The following is a 20,064-nucleotide window of genomic DNA, read 5'->3' on the forward strand; positions in this document are numbered from 1 at the left end:
ATCATAATTGTGGTGGGCAGGAGGCCATCTCCCGGGTAAATTTCATTAATAATGTCGCCAGCAAGGACGAATGGGAACACCAAAAGCGACCGGCACTTTCGCTGCACACTTTCCGGGCCGGAGTTAATATTTGGAAATAATTATGCGAGTGGCAGAGTGCGTACGCGTAATTCGCCCAAGGCAGCGATTGCATATGCGAGTGCATTTGCCATTATATTGCATAATTTATGCGCGCATTTAATTAAATTCCAGCCCTTTCGCTGCCTTTCTCGCCGATGACCCAAATTTGCGACACGGCCGCGCTTAATGCCCGCTTAATTTAATAAACTAACAATCCAAAGAGAAAACATTAACTGTCAAAAAAGCTTTAAATTAATTTCAAGCCTCATGCTCAATTTGTCAGCACACAGAATTCGAAAAAATAAATACGCACTTTTAAGTTGTTTAGCTGTGTTACTTTTTTTTGCAAAAACCTCACCAATAAATATTTGGTAAGTTAATTGCATTTAATGAGCATTAGATACTAAGCGGATTGTGCATGTTGTAAAAAGCAAATGTAATTTGCAATTAAATAAAACGTATGACTGCAATTAGACGTCAGATAAATTTTGTGCAACCAGTGAAATGTTTCGCATTGAATTGTTTTTACCGCACGAGAAACTCCTTCAACTGGCCTTAAAATCATTTTAAATTGTTCTATATTTCCATCCACTTCAAAATTATTTACATTCCACCAAAACGGTTTTCTATGAAATGGGTATGATTTGATAAATCTAAATATATTTTGGACTAATTTAATTTGGACGCCAGCGTCTGCCGATTTTATTTAAATTCAATTGAACAACAACTATAATTTGGCACACTTGGTGATTTATATGGACATATTTGCGAATATTTTTCATTTACGGCCCCCTTTGCCAATTATGATAATTAAAATCTAACATTTCATGAAAAAAAAATCGTGAAACCGCACTTTGCGCGCCGAATTATTTATGTTTTTAATGGAAACAAAGTGGAAATTAGTCTGCCTAATTTATGAGATAAATGATCGGTTCTAATTCAATTTCGTGCAGTAAGGGGCTTAGAAAAACCAGCAGAGAAGAGTGATTTAAATACCAGTCAATCCAGTGACCCTGGCAAAATTGTTACCAAGTTGTGCTTAATCTGCATCAGTATTAAATGCAATTAATAAATAATGAGCACACCGGCATGGCGTGTAAACTCAGCAGAGAAGTGGAGCTGTGTCCGTGACAAGTTGTCCTGCAAGCTTAACTTGATGTGGAGACAACAAGTGACCGGCAGGGAAATTAGTTACGGTGTCGCACAAGGACAAGACCAGGACTCAGAACTATCCTTCGTACTCCGACTGGTAGCCATATGTGTGTGAGGCAGTGCCTCGCATGCCAGATCCGTCATCATTAGTTGAATATGTCACAACAGACACTTGGCCCAATTGATTTAGTGTCATGCACTGAGCTCAACAGTTCACTTGCCTTCTGCCATTTGGCAGCTATACTCGTCCTTGTACACGTCTTCCTTTGCCAGTTGTTGGCCGACATTCCCCGTTGACACTCAACGGCCAAAGATCGATGGCGTACAGAAATCAACGGGAAGTGAATTTCAAACAGTTGCGTAATTAACTTGGGGCTTCATTAATCAAACACGCAGGTAAACATGAGAAGCACTTGAAATGGAATTATATATGCCGAAATTTAATATGCATTTTACATTCGGCTAACAAGATTAACTGATAAGCCGGATCTACGATTGCCGAGATTATTTTGTGTGTGGGAGTGACAATTAGGGTTGTTAGAGTGGGCGTGGCAATCTTCTGAAATGCCAGCCTAACCTGAACTTTCGTATTTTTACAGTTCCCAAAATAAAAGCGCTGAAACGGACAGATGGACAAACAGATGAGCAGGAAGAAAAGATACGGATATAATTACGTCATTTACCTGTTACAAACTGTTCAACGAATCTAGTATATCCCTACACTTTGCGAACACGGGGTGCTGTATTGGATTTCAAATGGCCATTGTTCTATAAATATTATTATCCGTATTAACTACCTGATTAAAAATAGCTTACAGAGGCTTAGATGCTATTGAGCACGTGTATAGCAGACAGAAACTACCAAGAGTTGACGGCTTAACACTTGACGCTGCGCCTCGTCCTGATGAATATTCATGATCTCCGGGCATCCTTGCCGACCACTTGAAAGTTAGCCTGCTCTGCAGTTTGTCCGCCATGCCGAAATTATAATTCCAGCTCGCTCGTAACTCGCACAAACGTCAGTCTCATTAATTTTGGGCAAGTTGCAGTTTTAAAATTTAGTGCCGGCCCCCAAGTTAATTAACACCTGAGCCTCGGCAGCCGCCACCAAAGCGGGTGGGAAATGGGCTGGGAAAATCGAGCTGGTTTCAGCCACTTCAGTCACACTTTTGTGCTCGGCAGCCGTGTGCACTGACGCAAAGCGGAAGTGGCACTTTTCCCAGTTGAAGCTGGAGCGGAATTCCAGAATGGATGGGGGGATGGGGAATGGAGATCGGTAGCTGCCAGCAGCAGGCGTATCGAAAACCGAAACTTTTGATGGAAAAAGTTTGCAACAACAAACGCATGTTGGCGGGCAAAACAGGCAAGCTAAAAAGCTGAATAGCCGCGGCAAGGGCGCCTTTAAACCATCAAGTAAGTCGCTATAATTCGCGCGTACCGCCTCATGAATTTTAGATTCTTTCTTTGCATTTTTCACTCCGCCAGTCATTCTATCGCTTTCCCTTTAATCTGAGTCTTAGCTTTGAATAATGAGCCCTGGCCAAGGTGCGAAGAACTGGGCCAAAATCGAGAGGCCTATCTATAACCGGGGTTGATATGAAAAGTTCAGACTGGGTAAGTAATTGCCTAATTCTAATGCATCAAAATGATAAAGCGAATTCAATGTACCATTCGAATGATACAAGTTACAATCTTTCATTAAAAAACACAAACAGTTGAAGTTTGATTTTCGATATGATTTATAAGTGAACACATTGTTGTCCATAGATAATACGATTTAAGAAAACAAACGGATTGACATTCAATGAATTGCACAATCGGCAAACAAGAAGCGGAGTTGATCGAGCAAGTAAAAAAGTTTTGTTAATGCGCTGAAGCAACTAAAAATTCAACAGAGGCAACTGCGAGTTTTCTCATATTTTTTTCCGCCGACGATGCAATTTCTTTGAAGACCGCTGCCTGATGCATGCTGATGACTTTGTCAACAACTTAAATTGTTTGGTGGCAATAAAGTGAAGTGAAGTTTAAGTACACATTTAGGACCGTAGGCAGCTTTCATTTTCTTCTGATGCAAACAAGTTAGCTCAGCTAAGCGGGATATATAATGCAATCAAATTGACTAGGGCTTGATACGTAATCAAAATTATTTTAAAAGTCGCTTTTTTAATTCCATCGTTTGTAAATGTATATTGACACAACTATTAAAAGCATGCAAAAATTATAAAGAACACATAAGCCAACGAAATGACAGTTTTGCAAATAGGTATATCGCCTTGAGTCGTCCTCAGTAAATATTTCCATATTAGAGTCGTTATGAATCGCATCGGGTTGTTCTTGGTCCACTCCGTTGATGGTGCAACTATCTCTATCCAATAAGACATCTATTTCTTCACTTTAAATAAAAAATTAACACTTTAATGCTTTTAAAATACTTTCAAATAAGTATTATACCCCATTCTTTTTGAAGGCATTCTGATCTTTTCAGTTTGAAGGCTCTGGATAAACTGGATGAAGGCACTCATCTGCATACATGAAAAAATATTAAAGGGAATCGAATTCAAGAACGGGGACACACTGAACTTAAATCTTTCGGGTCGTATGCAGCTTGCACAATTGAAAATGATAATTGATTGACATATATTAAAAAGAGTTAGCGACCCAAGTAAAAATATATAAGAGGTATTTAAATGTTAGACTTACTTAATCAAAACATTAATAAAGCAAACAAATACATTCGATAGTTAAATAACCAAAAATAAGTGTAAGAAATTAAGAAAATTCCTGAGATAAGTAAAATCACCAATGGAACCCTAGAAAGGGTGTTTGTAAGTAAAAACCAAAGCTTCCAGAGAATTTGAAGGAAACTAAGAGACAACATTAAAGAGAACCTCTTAAGACGGAAACAGAGTGCCAGAAATATATGAGTACTGAAATGCCTGATATTAGTAAAACATTTATCACTTTAATAGATTGTTAACAGAGTTTATATATTTCGATGATTCGTATGTACCCATAAATTGATAAGGTAGAACAAATTGATCTCTCTTCGCAATCTCTTAGTTCAATGTGATTTTCTTGTCATTTTGGGACTCTTCTCCGCTCTCATTTGACGGGTTTTCTCAGACGTATATAGTTATCTTATCTGAGTCACAAGCAACAAAAAGAAGATTGTCAGCTCTTGACGGTTCACTGTTTGCCTTGTTGTTGCCTCAATTAACACCTTCTGCCTTGGCGATAATAACGCAGACCCCAAACTGATTGGTAATCATGAAAAAGAGGGAAGGAAAAAATCGCTGAAAATGCCCGGAGACCAGCGAATCGCTCTTTAGTCGAGAGCAGAACGCGTTTCGAAATGGACACGGATGAGACAAGGGCTGGAACATCGGGTCCGAGGACGTACCACGATGAGGTCGACTTCACCAGCGGATACGAGACCCAGTATCAGAAGGAGTATAGACCGCTGAAACCGATCTTTGTACCGCCGCCGGATAAAAAGCACGCCTGGTTTCGCAACTGGTCCACCATCCTGATGGTCAGCTTCCTGTCCGGTGTGTTTATCCTGGGAACCGTGATGCTGGTGGTCCAAGTTTTCACCGCCAGTCCCCTGCAGATCTTCATGATCGTGGCTATCTATGTGGCTATAGCAGCTGTGATGATTTGGCTGGAGGTGCAGTCCATAAAAGTGCGGTGAAATAATATGTACGTGTCGTGACTAATTTAGAGCGTTATCGCACTTACGAGCTACGTTCTGTTTTCAAACGGTGGCAATCGAAATGTGTTGTGCAAACAAATGCAAAGCTTAACTAAAAAGGAAGCGGCTTTACTGATTAGGCGCTAAGAACAAAAAATCATGATTTATAATAAGTTCAAAGTAAAGAAAGAAATCCTAAAATCCATGTGTTTTATTTTTGACTAGACAGTGCTTTTAACATTCCACGATAATTCTGCTTCAATTAACTAATTATTTACAGCCCATAAATGAACGTAATCTAGAGAGCAAAACAAGGTGGCCAGATAAAGGGTTTTGTGTCATTTAAGTGGCCAGATAAGCAAACAAAAGTGAATGAAAGAACCACGAATTCAAGCCATTTAACTGCAAAATAAATACGCATTTTGTTTGTCGATGCATAAAGGACAAACGTTGAAGTGACATTTAAAAGCTCCATACATCACAGAGATTAACAAAGCAAAATACATAAAAAAAGATTCCCTTATCAATTAACTAATTAAATTAAGCACGCTAATTAAAAATTCATTAAAAGCGGCTTAGCGATGGAGAGTGGAAATACATTATTAAATTTATTTATTAAAGGAAGTGTCACAAACCGCATTTGCGCTTGTGTTTGGCACACAAATTTATTAAAATTATTTCCACTCTCACTTGAAACACGAAAAATAACGAATTTTCAACTATGCCACTTCCCCATGGAAATAGTTTTCTAAATATTTTCACATTTGCATTTTTCTAAATCACTTCTGTAATTGCTTTTCACATGCCACTGGTTGAAAAACTCCGACTCCCTCAGAATTTCCCATGTTTTTACAACAGTTTTCTCACTTGTGTGTGCCATCAAGTTGGTAAAATTCTAGTTTAATAGCTTGAAATGTTACGAACATTTGGCCAGCGTAAAAACAGCCGGACAAGCTTATTTCTCACTTGAAAATTCTAAAAAAAAAACCTTGTCCCATTAAACTTTAATTTCCGTTGACAATGGACGACACTTTTTGCTCTTTCCGTTTTTGGCCTCACTCGAGACGGAGGCAACAGCTGACTTACCTTAATTACTCACAGGATTCCGAGCCGTGCTAATTATTTGCAGGGTGCACTTTTCAGACGGAGTGCAGAAGTCGCCAGCGCATTTAATTATAATGGCGCATAGGGCGTCGGGCTTAGGCATTAATGCCATTTCCGGTCGCCGAACACCGGATGCCACGGCGCCGAAACCGCACCGCCGACACTTTGTTCTGGCACGGAGCAAAAAGACCGGGTTGGAAATGATTTCACAAATAAGAAGGAGTGGCAGATATAACATTCTAATTTTAAGGAAATGTTTAAATACGTACAACTGAATATTTATCGGATTTATGGCATTACATGCATACAAATAAAGTAATTACTAGCATTAAACACTAAGCAATAAAATCTAAAAAATGTGCCCATATATAGTGTAAATAAAAATTAACATAAGTAAGCCCACCATATCTTAAATTTTAATTTGTCACTGCCTTCAATATATTTTTAAATGTAGCGACTAAGGACGGAGTAGAATAAGGAATAGCGATTTAACTAAAGGTGCCGCAAAGCGATGCTTAAACCGTTTTGTGATATACAACAATACAACCTTGAGCCAAAACAAGAAAAATGTTCGATATGCACATGCATTATTTTGCATTGATTTATTGCTCGATTGCCTGCTGGCTCAATATTGCACATAAAAGGCATTTAAACAAAAGCTGTCTTCCATTTTATTTCTGCCACTTTTTAAATATTTAAATCACAGCATTTTGCACAAGCGGGCAGCACCTCCATTATTCGGAGCTCGTACAAGCCGGGTAAAAAGGACACAAATGAGAAACTCAATTGCCAAGCGAGTGAAGGACAACTGTGGAAATGCAAATAAAATGTTTGGCTGCAACAGAATCAGAAACCTAAGCTGCCCTCGGGAGCCAAGACATCTGACTCCACAGCCATTTTGGTCACTGCAGTGACTGCCTGGGGAATGTGTCTTAGAATTTGTTTAAGTAAATCTCACTTGAACGCTTTTCATTAGCCCACTCAACAAGGACGAACTCGTCATTCCACCAGAAAATATATAACTAGAATTGAAAGCATAGCTCCACCTAGCGGTGTATTCTTGCGCTTTGACCAGCATAGACATTTTAAAACCCAAACGTAATTTGAATGGATTCAGATCTAGAATAATAAAAACAATTCTTCTTCCTGATACATACTCCTTTTTGAATTTAGTTATTTTATTTGACGAGTGCCGGATACAAACACCACTTGCCAAAGTGTTGCATAAGTCAACAACTAATGTGCAATGTGCGCTTAAAATTAATCGTACATTTCGCAATTAAAATGCACTTTTTCACTCGGACACTCTCAAAGGCCACAATACATGACCATATTATGTTAATTATTTGTGTAAATTTTCCATACTTAAGCGGCCTGTTTTTTCGCCATACATTATTTAAAACCGACAGTCATACTTTGTATGACCGCCTTGCTTAAAATTTCACCAATATGGATTGAATAAAAAGCATCTTTTTTGCTTGTACATTTTAAAGTGCTATATTTCTTTATTCAAGTCCAAACAAAAAGTTCTTCGCTTTAAATTAAACCAAACGGGAGAAGCGGTTCATCAGTTCCAATGAGCTCTTTCATGTGCTAGCCAGCACCCATTTGAATATTCAATTAAGTCTAACTGCCAATTCAGTGATAAGACCCACGCTGAGTTAGTCGCCACGCCAAAATAAAGCCAACTGAAGGCCATCTAAAATGGCCTTGGAACATGGCCTACTGGTGATAATGTCAGTTAATACGGAAAAGGATGGCACCAAAGCGTTGAGCAGTTCATCACAGCAAGATGGTAAAAATATATAATAAATAATGGATAATAACAATTACTTTTACCAAAAACTAATAATAATTGAGCTGTGCATATTCTTCAAAATTTATTATTTCGAATTTAAGTTGGTTCGTAGTTAGTGTGTCGCATTTAGGCTTAGCTGCAGCATCATTGAAGTCAAGTAAATTTGTATTTATTGTGCTGGGGCACAGGTATGTCAAAGCATTTTTGTGACATCTTTTATTTATTTTATAACCGACAAAAGTCAACAGTCGAGAGGAGAGGCAAACAGCATGCATAAATTACCGCAAAGCGGACCGAAGACCAAAGTCCTCAGGATTCTGCTCCTGGTGGCCAAAGCCATTGCCATTGCCATGCGATGCAGAAATTGTGTTGAAATATTAAAAAAGAGGCCAAAACTGTGAGAACTGTGGCCAAATGCAGATGAGCGGCAATAAAATTCTTTCTCCATTCAACTTTTCGGACATTTTTCGAAGCCCCCTTCTTTGGCACTTTTGTTTTTGTATTCTCTGTGCTTTTTTGTATTTGTTGAATGCTAAAAAGGCCACTTTAGTTTTAACCACAAAGTTTGCTTTACTGTACGTATATGTATGTGTTCGTTCGGTCGACCTCAATGCACTTTTGTTTTTGGCCAAGGGGCATCGGTCTTTCATGTCATTTAACCATGTTTCGGCCAGGACAATCGGGCTGTGATCCTGGGCCCAGGACCTCCAAGCCGGCCAGTGTTGATTGCCTGGCATTTAAAGTGTTTTCAATGTAAATCTATGTAAATACATGTTGCCAAATAAAAGAACGACTCTCGCTGCGAAGTGGAAACTCTCGTAAGGATAAATGGTACAGCCATATTTATTCGTTGCCCATGTGTGCACTCCTCAGACGAATCCTAAGACTTTAAGCCAGTGGCTTCCTAAGCTCTGCGGCATATTTATGCACATTTTTTGGGTTCGTATTTTGCTTTCATTTGTGCACTGTGTTTTTCTCCACTTTTTGCCCGCTTTCTTGTTGTTTGGAAAAACCTTGAATCGGTCGCATTGATTGGACGTCCTTGCTGCTGATTGTTCTATATTTGGTTTGTTTATATTTGCTTTCGGTGGCACTTGCTGCATTTAATGGCATGAAAATTAATTTGACATTTAATACTGTTGTTGTATGGGCGCCATTCGTACTTTTTTCTTATTACGTATTCATTGTTTTTTGCTTTCACTACACAAACAAATGGTAGGGACATATTTTATGTATTGTTTTTATTGTCACGTGTCGCCTACCAGTAAAGCCTGCATATTATAATTATGAATTGTGCAAATAAATCAGCCAAATAGCGACCTGTTAATGTGTTAATAATTGCCAGCCAAGTGTTGTTCAATGTGTTAATGTCTTGTTATCCCACCTGTGTGCGTGTGTGGTCCATAAGGCGTATGCTTGATTAATTCAATAATATAGTTACGTCGGAAAGGAAGCCGAGCAAAGTGCGGTCAAGCATAGAAAAAAGGGTTTAATAATTTTTTTTTAATTGGTTATTAACATTAGAAACGAATATATATTTTATTTTTTGAATTTGTAACTCACGTTCAACTTCGTTATTATTTAAAAAATTAAAACGTATTCATTCAAATTAAATTGATTACAATTTGTTATTAAATATTATCTCCCGACAATTCAGCGATACAGATTAGTTTTATTAAGTCGCAACATTTCCTTAAATTTTTCCAGTTATTGTAGCTAATATACGGTTACACCAAAGACACTAGAATAACTAGTGTCTAGTGTCTTTGGTTACACTTTTCATTTACATTTACAGTAAAGAAAATAGCTTACAGATCGTATACGTAATATGTAAAAACTCGTACTTGGTTCGTTTCTCAGCTGCAAGTATAAGCTTTAAGCCTAAACTTAAACTTTTAAGCTTATGAACGTTTAACCAAGTCATAAGAATTTTCATTAACTACCTTTGTAAAATACGCAAGTTAAGGTTCTGAAGGAGTTGAATAAATTTAACTGCTCCTTCTTACTAATTGTTTAATTACCATTCCTTTAATATTAAAGTTAAAAATATAATAGAAATTTGTATAGGAAACCTGGCAACTCTGGGCCATTACCAAGGAGACCAAAAAGCACAGAGAAGCGACGCAACCAAGACGAAAGCTCTCAATCCGTAGTCAATTTTCCGGCACAACAGACGCAACATTTGCCAAAAGAGCAACGCGCGAGCTGCGTAGAGCGGAAAAGTAAAGTTCAGTGAAACTAGTACTGGCTAAAAATTGCAATGAAAATTTAAACAAGCCACTAATAAAACCGAAAGCAATCCAATTAACGCCGAATGCTCAATAAAAATGTGAAAAGAAAGGCGCAGAAAATGTGAGGCCGAACGAGGAAAACTGTTTGGGGAGCAAGAACATTTGTGCAAGAAAACTAAGTGCAATAAACTGTGAATAATCCCAGAATTAGCGGCCTGTGCATCGGGGCGAAAGTGGGTGGGTGGAAAGTGGATTCGGTTCCATTCTATTGCTGAATGTCCACACTTATATTATGCAAATTAATTTCAATTGGTTTGCACTCTGGACTCTGCTGCTGTTCCTGCTGCTGCGGCTGTTGCTGCTGCTGCTGCTGTTTTGTTGCTCTTGGTCACGGTAGTATTGTGTAGTATGCGTCGTAGTACTACTACTACTACTACTGTCACTGCCACTATCACTACAACAAACTACAATCCACGTCCTTCCGGTTTTCGTATACACAAATTCGGCAACTGAGTTTTACCAGCACCCTGCGCCCTTCCATTTTCATTTCCGTTTCCACTAATAACAAGTGTGTGCGTGCCTGGCTTGATTTACCGGCTTTTCCCCGGTTAAAAACTATGAAAATTGTTTTCCAAGAATTTTTTAATCATACAAGAACGTAGCGTACAAAAAGGACGAGCTCAGTTGGCAAGCTTTACGTGGAAAAGTAATTAAAAAGCAAGTCAGGGTAAGCTTGTGTTTATGGCAGAGAAGTTATCCGGAAACTATCCCGAAGATGCCAATAATTACAAGTCGTTTAAGTTCACCTTTCAGGGGTAAATTTTTAAATAGTTCATCCAACTTGATTGAAAGTTCAGTCTGGCACTTGAGCGCTGGGAAATGTCCGACATTTAATTTAATTGTCGATGCAGTTCCTCAAACAGATTGTGATTGATGCAGTTAGTTTAAAACCTAATGATGTATCATCACCCACTTTTCAGTAGTCATCGACATTTGAAAGTCTATTGTTTGCTTAAAAAGGGATTCCAATTGTTTGCCATTTTGCCAACTTCCACGAATAGGTATAATTACTTGTAGTAAACTTCATGAAATTATTTAATTTTTTATGAACTCACTTTTACTTCTCCTTAACCTTTAAAGGAAACGCAATTTCCACATATTTACGAAAACAGTCCAAAAATCGTCCAATAAAGGCAGACTTTCAATCAAGACCAAATCGGAGCGCTCCCTTCTCGCATACGAAATGCAGTGGAGCAGCTATAGTGCTGCTTATTAAAAGCCAACTTAAAGTATAAATAAACCCTCCGGTTGACAATAATATCAATTACAATACCGTCGGCCGGCAGAGTCAGCTTCCAACAATGGAAAGACCTGCACGAGACTCTCATTAAAATCCACACAGGCACTCGCACACACACACACAAAGGCGGTTCGGAAAGAAGCCAAAAATACAAAGTTGTAACAGGGCAAGACAACATTTATATAGTGCAGCAGTCAGTCGGTTGATGCTACAGCTACAGCTCGGCCACAAAACCTCGTCAGCACAATCACAGCAATTGCTGGCGGTGCCCAGACGGGGAATGCACTGAGAGAAACGGGTGCCAAAATGTAGGCCATCGAACTGAATGAGCAAGTAATGCTGGAAAGTAAAGCTCAAAGAAAAGAAAAGTCATAAATCTTTAATGCTAACCCAAAGTTATTAGTCTCTTTGAATGACATCGGGAATACATAAATTTTCTGAAATACACAAGATTATTTTTGAATACAGTATTTTCGCTGTCTGTGCAAATGAAATGGGAACGGGACTGGGATTGGGCTTGAGAATGGTACTGGGAGCGATGGTGGGGAGTTCCGCAATAATGGGGAACCTCTGACAGACCAGACAGCCAGTAGTCCATGTGAGCCGGGACTGCGGCGGTAGTTGCACAATTTTGCACAAAAGCCAAAGCATAATCATGAATAATGAGCGTTTGTGATAAGTGATAAATGCCCGGTGGCAAATGCACAGGGAATTTAAATAAAATGGAAATTGTATTCATCGGCTTGGCCTGGGAAAACTTTTAAAATGGATCGATATTACAAAATTAGCATAATGCGATATTCGGGTCGCTTTCAATATGTCAGAAATATGTGTACAAGTGGTATAATTGAGGCTCTTTCAAAGTGAATTCTATAAATTTTAATAATATTCAATACTTTTTAATGTATTTTGTTGAAGTTTAAATATTTGTTCATTTAGTCATGACTCTTCTGTATTTGACACACTTCGATACACGCTTTTAAAAACTTTACCATGTCCTTTGTGGATATACTTAGCACCGCAGAAACAGGTTCCCATCCGATTTGCCACCGGGCAGCTCTGAGCCCGTTTTCCTCTGCTTCCCGCCCGACTTTTCTGTTGTCTCAGGCTTTTGCTCCGGTCTTCCAGTCGGGCGACTTGACCACCCCTTGGACTCACAGTATAGTTCGGATCGGGAATCGGTGCGGTTCAGTTCGGTTTGGAAATGCGCGCCAAAGGTGCTAAGCTAGAGCAAAAAAAAAAGGAATAACAAATCACTTAATGGCAACGCATATTTAAACGTGTTTGAGCTTAGGGAAATGTTTCGGATTCGGCGGAAAAAATTAAATTAGATTGGGAGTTTTTCTTTGACTCAATATGATTGGTGTTTGTCGCAGTTCTTATCTGTGGACTTATTTACGCCGTAGTTTGCCGTCTAGTTTTGTCAACTTTAATTGAAATTAATTTACTTTCTTCACATACTATCTGCCAGATACAGATACACGTATCCGTATCTGTGTGCACATGCCGCTAAGTGAACAGCCTTGTATGCGATCAGATTTGAGCGCAGAGGTCAGCAAATAAACAAATTGTCGCACATTATGGTTTGTTAGACAGCCACGATTCATATGCAAAATAAGAATAGAATGAGAGAGGGCCCACCATGACTAGATGTGTGCAAATTCAACAATTCCTGATACCCATCATCTGGCTGGGATCTCGTCGCAAAAGTGCCGCCCTTTTCGGGTTTTCCCCAGACTGCAATCTCAATCAGCGAATGCAAATCGCAGCGTGATGAACTCAGTCAAACTATTCTTTTTTTATATATGTGTATAGCCGCATAGATATAGATATTCGTATTTATAGAATGGCGAAAAACGCGATGCGATTTGCATACAAATCACTTGAATACCCGCATTTAGTCGCACAGACGACGCCTGGAATTTCAATAAGTTAAAAGTTTGCAAACTAATCAAAATCACCGCCTCTTCTTCCAGCACTTGACAATTATGTAAAGCTTCTCTCGCCGAAAACAAGTTTGCAAACAACAAAAAATGAATAAACTCGTGGTACCGTAAAACTATCAAAACTGAAACTGAAGAACAAGTGGCAACAACCCAAACCAACACAACTCAAAGACAACAACTAACGAAAACTCTCCAAAAGTGCTAGCAATTAAAAATAATTTCTCAGTTCCCTAACGAGCAAGAACAGAGGAACACGAAATATAATAAAACAGCAACCGAATCTCGAATGTCGCGCAAAATGTTGCATGTGCCGGTAGCAACACTTGTGTTGCTGTCGCTGCTGCCGATTGCCCATGTTGCTGCTGCCTCAGCCACTGCTGCAGATGCAACAGCAGCAACTGCAGCATCCACAACGTCAACCGGAATCGATGCCAGCCTGAAGAATGCCAAGCTGATTGAGGCCAAAGTGCTGCCCGACTTGGCCATCCTGCAACGCGTTAACCAGGAAGACGAAAAGTGGCAGCAGGTCTACCGGTTCATCGACGATGGCTTTCCCGTCCTCGAGTTGTACGGCTACAAGCCGCTACCAGGTGAGTTTCCATCATGGGAAACTTAAGAGGCATACAATCCTAAACAGAGGATAGTATTATGCAATATAATTGATTGGGGTACAGAACAAATATCATTCATTTAATGGTTTCAAATGATTTTTCAATATTACAAAGCTTAGAGTATTTAACTTCTTAGGAAGTAACTTAACAAACAGAACATATATCATGTAGTTAATATAATCAAATGATTTTCGAATATTACAATCCTTAGAGTATTACATTTATGTTTATCGCATTTGTAGATATTCTTAGGCGACATTAATAATTAGAGTACAGAACAAATATCATTCATTAAATATTATCAAATGATTTTTGAATATTAAAATCCTTAGAGTATTTTGATTGTTAAGGACTAACTTAGTAGACTACAACAATTTTTTATAGTTCACAGTCTGGAAATGCTTAAGCCTGGCGGTGCTGTTGAGCAACATGGCGTTTGTGAACATGGCGAAGGACCATCCCAGTCTCAGCATTTCTAGAATGTGTCCCCTATCCAGGCGAAAGGCATTAAAGCCACTTTTATCCACAGTCGCTCTCACCACGTGCATATAGAGCCACATCATTTGTGTCTGGCAAATAAAATGTCAATAACTATTTTGTTGTTAAAAAGATTGGAAAAGTTGCTCACCTGTCGCTGAGGTTTGTAGCTCGCTTTAAATTGACCGAATTTTTTCTCGATGGAGCTAATGGTCACATTTATGTGGAGCAGGGCTACCGGACATATGAAGGCGCTGAGCAGACTCTCACCAAAGTGTATGGCTGACTGCTGATCGTACAGGATCAAGTGAAAGTTGGCTATGAAGATGAAAAAGTTCTGCACTAAAGCCGCCCACACAAAGGACCTGACCAAGCAGTCGAATGTGTACCTAAGTCTGATGAGCTGTCTGTAGAAGACGAAAAGCTGGAATGATTTCCTTCGATTGTGAGGCAGTTGGATGTCGTAGCAGGCATAGAGTATCATGATGCCCAAGTAGACCACCAGTGACAATAGCAGCGGCTGAATGCACACAAAGATTACTGCAGACAGTTCCAGTAATATGTCAACATTTGGGTTGATGCCCAGACCCAATATTTGGTTTCTAACAAACGGAGCCATCAAAGCGATAAATGCTCCATAGGCCTGGATGCCAAAAAGAAGCCAGTTAATTTTCGGCACCTTACCACAAATTCTCTCGTAGCTATAATAGATCCTTATGAATTCGTTCAGAACCTGTCGCATTAGCTTCTGATGATGCCTGTAATTGGGGGATAATTAACAATACATTAATGCTTTTCAAAGTGAATCCATCACAATCATAGAATTATAATCTCTCATTTGAATTTGCTTGGTATTTAAGTAAGCTTTAACATCAAACTCTACCTGTAGTGATAGGCAATTCCCGTGCTGATGAAAACGTTCTGATATTTGGCGAGTGTCAGTCCTATTCTGTAAATGAGCTTAAGTGGCCTCTCACTCCCAGGCGTTAGATCCGTCAGTCCCTTGCGAAACTCCGCCAGCCAGAATATGACGTGCATCAGAAAGGTCGTCAGCAGATATGGCCTCAGCCAGAATCTGTGCACCGCCCCCACCAGAAAATTAATCTTCGGGTTCACTTTGAATACCCGCCTGCCTTCGACGTATCTGTAAATGTTGCAGCCCGAAAGCGTTGTCAGCACTTGCAGCAGCTGCAGAATGCTCTTGAGGCAGGACATGGCGCAACTGACTTCCAGACAGCCTGGAAAACTCCCGAAAGCAGCAAAATGGAAATGCGTGACGTTGACAAATTACTTCGTTCAGCTGTCCAAATGTTGATCATAAACAAAAACAAGAGACACCGCGATAGTATCGTCGACTACCAGATACCCATTACTCAGTCAAGCGTAGCTCGACTGAATGGTCGCATTAAAATTTGACATAGGCAAAAGAAAATCTCATTTACATTTATACAAAACCTTGGACCAAGCATAGACAGACATATTCACCAATTTGTAGAAAGCTTGAAGTGTCAGTTTATTCCAGTAACAATAACAATATATACATTATACGGTCGGAAAGCACTTGATTCTCCCTTCTACATACTTTTCACCGAATACAATATACCCCATTTTTTCCATTTTCCATTTGGGTTGAGATATGGAAAATAAAAGAACAAAAAGAAAAGCCGTAGGTGACGATTTGAAGTTGTTTAATGCTAACAAAGATTAAATGTAGTAACAAACGGCGAAGAAATAATCGCAAGGAAGCATATTTATTAACATATTTTGGTCAATAATTTTATATCAAAAAAAAATGAAAAACCAGGTGCGACTTATATGAAATTAAATTTCATACGCGCTGTAAAAAAAAATTCTGTTTAAAATGCTTAAATGCTTAATGGTAAAATTGGTGTATGGTTTTTATACTTGTAATTCCATTTAAGTGAATACCAGACATAGTAATTAAGAATCATTGAAATATGTTATGTTAGCTAACTGCGAACATAACAGTCCACAACGCCTATGCCATACTAATACCGGTTAATTAAAGCCACGAATTTCCGCCGACTACACACCCGCCAAAAAATATAAAAAAAAATTATGTACTCGCGGCAGGGCCCAAAGATAATTACTTGATTAGCATGCAGACAGGTGAGGGATTCAGGTGTGGTGAGCGCAGCACTTAGCCGTAAATGAAACGAAAACAGTTTACATTTTTAAGCGAGCAATTCCCTGGGTAACTGGGTAACTAACCCTCCGTCTCCTTTGCATGTGCGATTCCGGTGGACATGATCCGGACAGACCTGCCGTACACGTTGATTGTGCCCAAAATCGATGTGCGGAGCATTGAGAAGCCGCGGCTGAAGGAGTTCATGTTGGAGCATGTGGTGCCTGGGAAAATCTTCGACAGCTACAATGGTAATGGGAACAGCAAGGAGGAGGAGGAGTCCTTCGGCAATGGGAACGGACACAAAATCGTTTTCCGTAAATTGGAAAAATCCCACAACAATGTTTGGCTACTCAATGGCCAGCAAATACTCCACAAGCTGCGTATCAATGAGAACCTGATGGCCATTGCAATTGATGGTTATTTGGGCGATAGGAAGTCGCCCTACTCCAAGCGCAATATCCAGGAAACGAACAAGTGAGTAAGGCCACCGGCACCCTTTCCAGCACAGTGGGCTGAAACTATGCCATAAACGTGTCCATTTCATAATAGGTTCATTTATTTAAAGTACGCTTATAAAAATTTTTGAAATATATACATATTGGTAACATTTGAGAACCAAGGGATTTTATTAAATTTGTTAAACCTATTCTATGCTAAAACCACTGTAAAGCACTTCTGCTGAATTCCTAGTCCTAGTTTGTTTGCGGTCAAAAGTGCACTCATGCGAAATTTATCAGGCGGCAAACAAAGTTTTCGCTGGTCCAACTTTCCCCACACACACACACACACACCAACTTTTGAGGGTTTCCTCTTCCGCAATGCTAACCGAGGCCATCTCAATCTCAATCTGTGGACCTAGTTCCACCACATTCCCATAATCATCCACTGAATATTCGTCGCACATAAAAACAATTCGGTCCATGATTTCCCATTTAAGAAAATGACAAATACTTCTTTTGGTAGCTTAAAAAATGCAGATTTTCCGCGAATAAAAAATACTATAAATTTAGTTACATAACTTGAGATGTGATGACCATTTTTTCCCTGTGCATCCTGCAGCCGCTACAACGACCCTCAGCCGCTGGAGCAGCCGAACATTACGAATGCACATGCAAAGGTGGAACCCGTTATCAAGGAGTCGAAGGCCAGTCCGCTGATGTCCTTTTTGGCAAACATGAAGACCGGCACCAAGGTCTTCCAGCACTTCCTCTCCAAGAGCAATCTGACCCGCATCATGGACGACAACGCGTATACGGTGCTGATTCCGTCGGACAACGCCTTCCAGCGCTGGCATCCCATCGACTGGGGATTCTATCCGTTTTCCGTGCCGGAATTCACCGAGTCGGTGCTTAGGAACCATTTCCTGCCCATGCAGCGACCCCTGCGGCTGGCCGATGTTCGGAACATGGACGAGGTGGTCGTGACCACCATGGGTGGCGAGGATGTCGTCTTCCACGGCCAACGTAAGTGGCTCCCATAAATAATATTCCCAAATTCAATTTATGACAACGGCATGTGGCCCTTGCCTCGTTCGATAGCCACCCCCACGGTGAATAATGTGAGCATTATGTCCGACTACAACCTCTCCAATGGCAATCAGGTGTTCATTATCTCCGAGGTGCTCTTCGTCACGGAAGCTGTCGTCTCCAAATTGCACCAGGTAAGCTGATTATGCCTAATCCGCACTGGCTAAAATTTATTCAAGATTAAATTACGTATTCTATTTCTTTCAACTATTCCGATTCTTTTAGATGCACAAGGATAAGGAGACACCTCCGTTGCTGGCATTCCCCTGGTTTGGAGCACAGTTCCTTTCCCATTCATTTTTGGCCTTGGAGAGAGATCCACGATTTACCCAGATTACCAGGTAAAGATTCGAATTTTAAATAAATAAAATTAATTTAAAAAAACTTTCCAAATAGATATCTTAACAGTGCCGAGATTGCTCCCCACATTTCCGGCGCCAATTACACGTTCTTTGTGCCAGAGGATCGGGCCTTCGAGAAGCTAGGATTCGACAAGCTATCAGATGAGGTCATGGTGAGTGCGAAATACATTCTCCGCCGTGGAGTAGGGATAACAATATACTTCTAGGCCTCACAACGCGGCGTAAAAATGCTGCTGAACCACTTCGTTAAGGGACGACTGTATAACCGCGATCTGCGCGATAATGAGGTCTTTGAGACGATCGGCGGAGGCCACATTAAGATCACCCGTAACCCGGGTAGCAACTATACCAGCGTCAATAATGCCCAGATTACGGAGAGTGAGGTGTTCGTATACAACTTGGGCACCATGTACTACCTGGACGACATCCTGTACTCGCACATGCTGCGCGACTTCGTGAGCAAGTCCACCAAGACGAGATCCAATCGGCACGGCAGCGATTCCGGCGGAGGATCACGGAGCACCTCGCGGCCCAGCGACGTGGAGATCGTGCCCAACGAGTTCGAGGGGGAGCACAATGGCGGCGACTATGCCATCCACGGTGATGACGAGGACTTCGAGGATGAGATTATCACGCCCAAGGCGCTGCCCGTCCAGATCTATGAGTTGCCCAAGTAGAGCGCAGGATCTTGACAGCTGGGTTAGTGTCAGAGTATATATATCGCGATTGTAAATGCGAAAATAACACAGGCGGCACATTGAGATTGTTTTTGGGATCCCCCAATCGGGCTTCGAGTCTTGTATCAGTCTATTTCCGAAGTAGGAGACATTCCAGGCCCTTCGACAATAAGTCTATTGTCGCTTTATATTATTTTGGCAATTAATTAGCAGTATGTACAATATTTTTTTGCAATTGATCTGCGTTAGAGGAACGAATGTGAGAGGGAGGCGAGCGCTAAAAGCGTTTTTGTATAGTTCTGGGCTAATTTTGTAACGATTTTTTCTAGTTTAGTTCTTAGTTCTTCATGTATATTTTAAGTTTAGCATTGAACGAGGCGGTGAAACGAAGTATACTACAAAAATCAACATCAAGAGCAGCAGCGGCGACAACAGCAAATATATAAAATCTAATCCTAAAGAACTTATCAGCGATTTAGACAAAGCTTGTAGACATAGCGAGAAATTGCAGCCAACAAATTACTACAAATATTTAAAGAGTAAACGAGTAAGAATAAAGCATTCCCGTAATATTGGATTTAGAAGCGAAATTTCAAGAAATATAAACATATACGTATACTATGCAAATTAGCGCTCATCAGTGTTTATGCTTTTTTGAGTCTATCCATATGAGGGAGCATAGGAAAACATATCGGCTAAATCGGCGAATCGGGCCTCGAGCGACCAAAATTGAACCGGAAAAATCCTTGGCATGATATATCTATAAAACGAGTATATTACGAACAGATATTGTATTTTTTAATTTACGGTATTGATATTTAATGTATCTGTGTATATGAACAACAAAGCAATGAGAACGGAGCATCCAATTTTATAATAGTTTGTTAAAATAAAAACAAAAATCTTCCAGAAAAACAACT

At 40.0% G+C, this 20,064-nt stretch overlaps 4 protein-coding genes across 8 annotated transcripts; 2 read left to right on the forward strand and 2 right to left on the reverse strand.

The window, feature by feature from the left end:
• Positions 1 to 3,435: 3,435 nt before the first annotated feature.
• Positions 3,436 to 3,867, reverse strand: LOC117150575. 2 transcript variants are annotated; one of them, XM_033317528.1, is made up of 3 exons: positions 3,853 to 3,867; positions 3,724 to 3,794; positions 3,436 to 3,664 (listed from the first exon to the last, which is right to left on the reverse strand). In XM_033317528.1, exons 2-3 carry the CDS (start codon positions 3,792 to 3,794, stop codon positions 3,436 to 3,438), a joined length of 300 nt encoding a protein of 99 aa, XP_033173419.1. In that variant the 5' UTR covers positions 3,853 to 3,867. The 2 variants fall into 2 exon arrangements, with proteins under 2 accessions (XP_033173419.1, XP_033173418.1); XM_033317527.1 differs by lacking the exon at positions 3,853 to 3,867 and having other exon boundaries at positions 3,724 to 3,805.
• A 719-nt stretch (positions 3,868 to 4,586) lies between these two features.
• LOC117143498 lies at positions 4,587 to 5,173 on the forward strand. The gene has a single exon (XM_033308219.1). It carries the CDS (start codon positions 4,625 to 4,627, stop codon positions 4,961 to 4,963), a length of 339 nt encoding a protein of 112 aa, XP_033164110.1. The 5' UTR covers positions 4,587 to 4,624; the 3' UTR covers positions 4,964 to 5,173.
• Positions 5,174 to 10,008: 4,835 nt separating this feature from the next.
• On the forward strand, positions 10,009 to 20,059 carry LOC117151096. 4 transcript variants are annotated; one of them, XM_033318346.1, is made up of 8 exons: positions 10,009 to 10,087; positions 13,373 to 13,932; positions 16,711 to 17,053; positions 17,639 to 18,042; positions 18,118 to 18,239; positions 18,331 to 18,446; positions 18,502 to 18,619; positions 18,674 to 20,059. In XM_033318346.1, the coding sequence occupies exons 2-8, from the start codon at positions 13,629 to 13,631 to the stop codon at positions 19,142 to 19,144; spliced, it is 1,878 nt and encodes a 625-aa protein (XP_033174237.1). In that variant the 5' UTR covers positions 10,009 to 10,087; positions 13,373 to 13,628; the 3' UTR covers positions 19,145 to 20,059. The 4 variants fall into 4 exon arrangements, with proteins under 4 accessions (XP_033174237.1, XP_033174238.1, XP_033174239.1 ...); XM_033318347.1 differs by having other exon boundaries at positions 10,026 to 10,092; XM_033318348.1 differs by lacking the exon at positions 10,009 to 10,087 and adding an exon at positions 10,123 to 10,217.
• Positions 14,319 to 15,645, reverse strand: LOC117151097. The gene is made up of 3 exons (XM_033318349.1): positions 15,314 to 15,645; positions 14,582 to 15,188; positions 14,319 to 14,522 (listed from the first exon to the last, which is right to left on the reverse strand). The coding sequence occupies exons 1-3, from the start codon at positions 15,643 to 15,645 to the stop codon at positions 14,319 to 14,321; spliced, it is 1,143 nt and encodes a 380-aa protein (XP_033174240.1).
• Positions 20,060 to 20,064: the final 5 nt, after the last annotated feature.

The sequence above is a fragment of the Drosophila mauritiana genome, chromosome 2L, assembly GCF_004382145.1.
Source record: "Drosophila mauritiana strain mau12 chromosome 2L, ASM438214v1, whole genome shotgun sequence".
Taxonomy (NCBI): Eukaryota; Metazoa; Arthropoda; class Insecta; order Diptera; family Drosophilidae; genus Drosophila; species Drosophila mauritiana.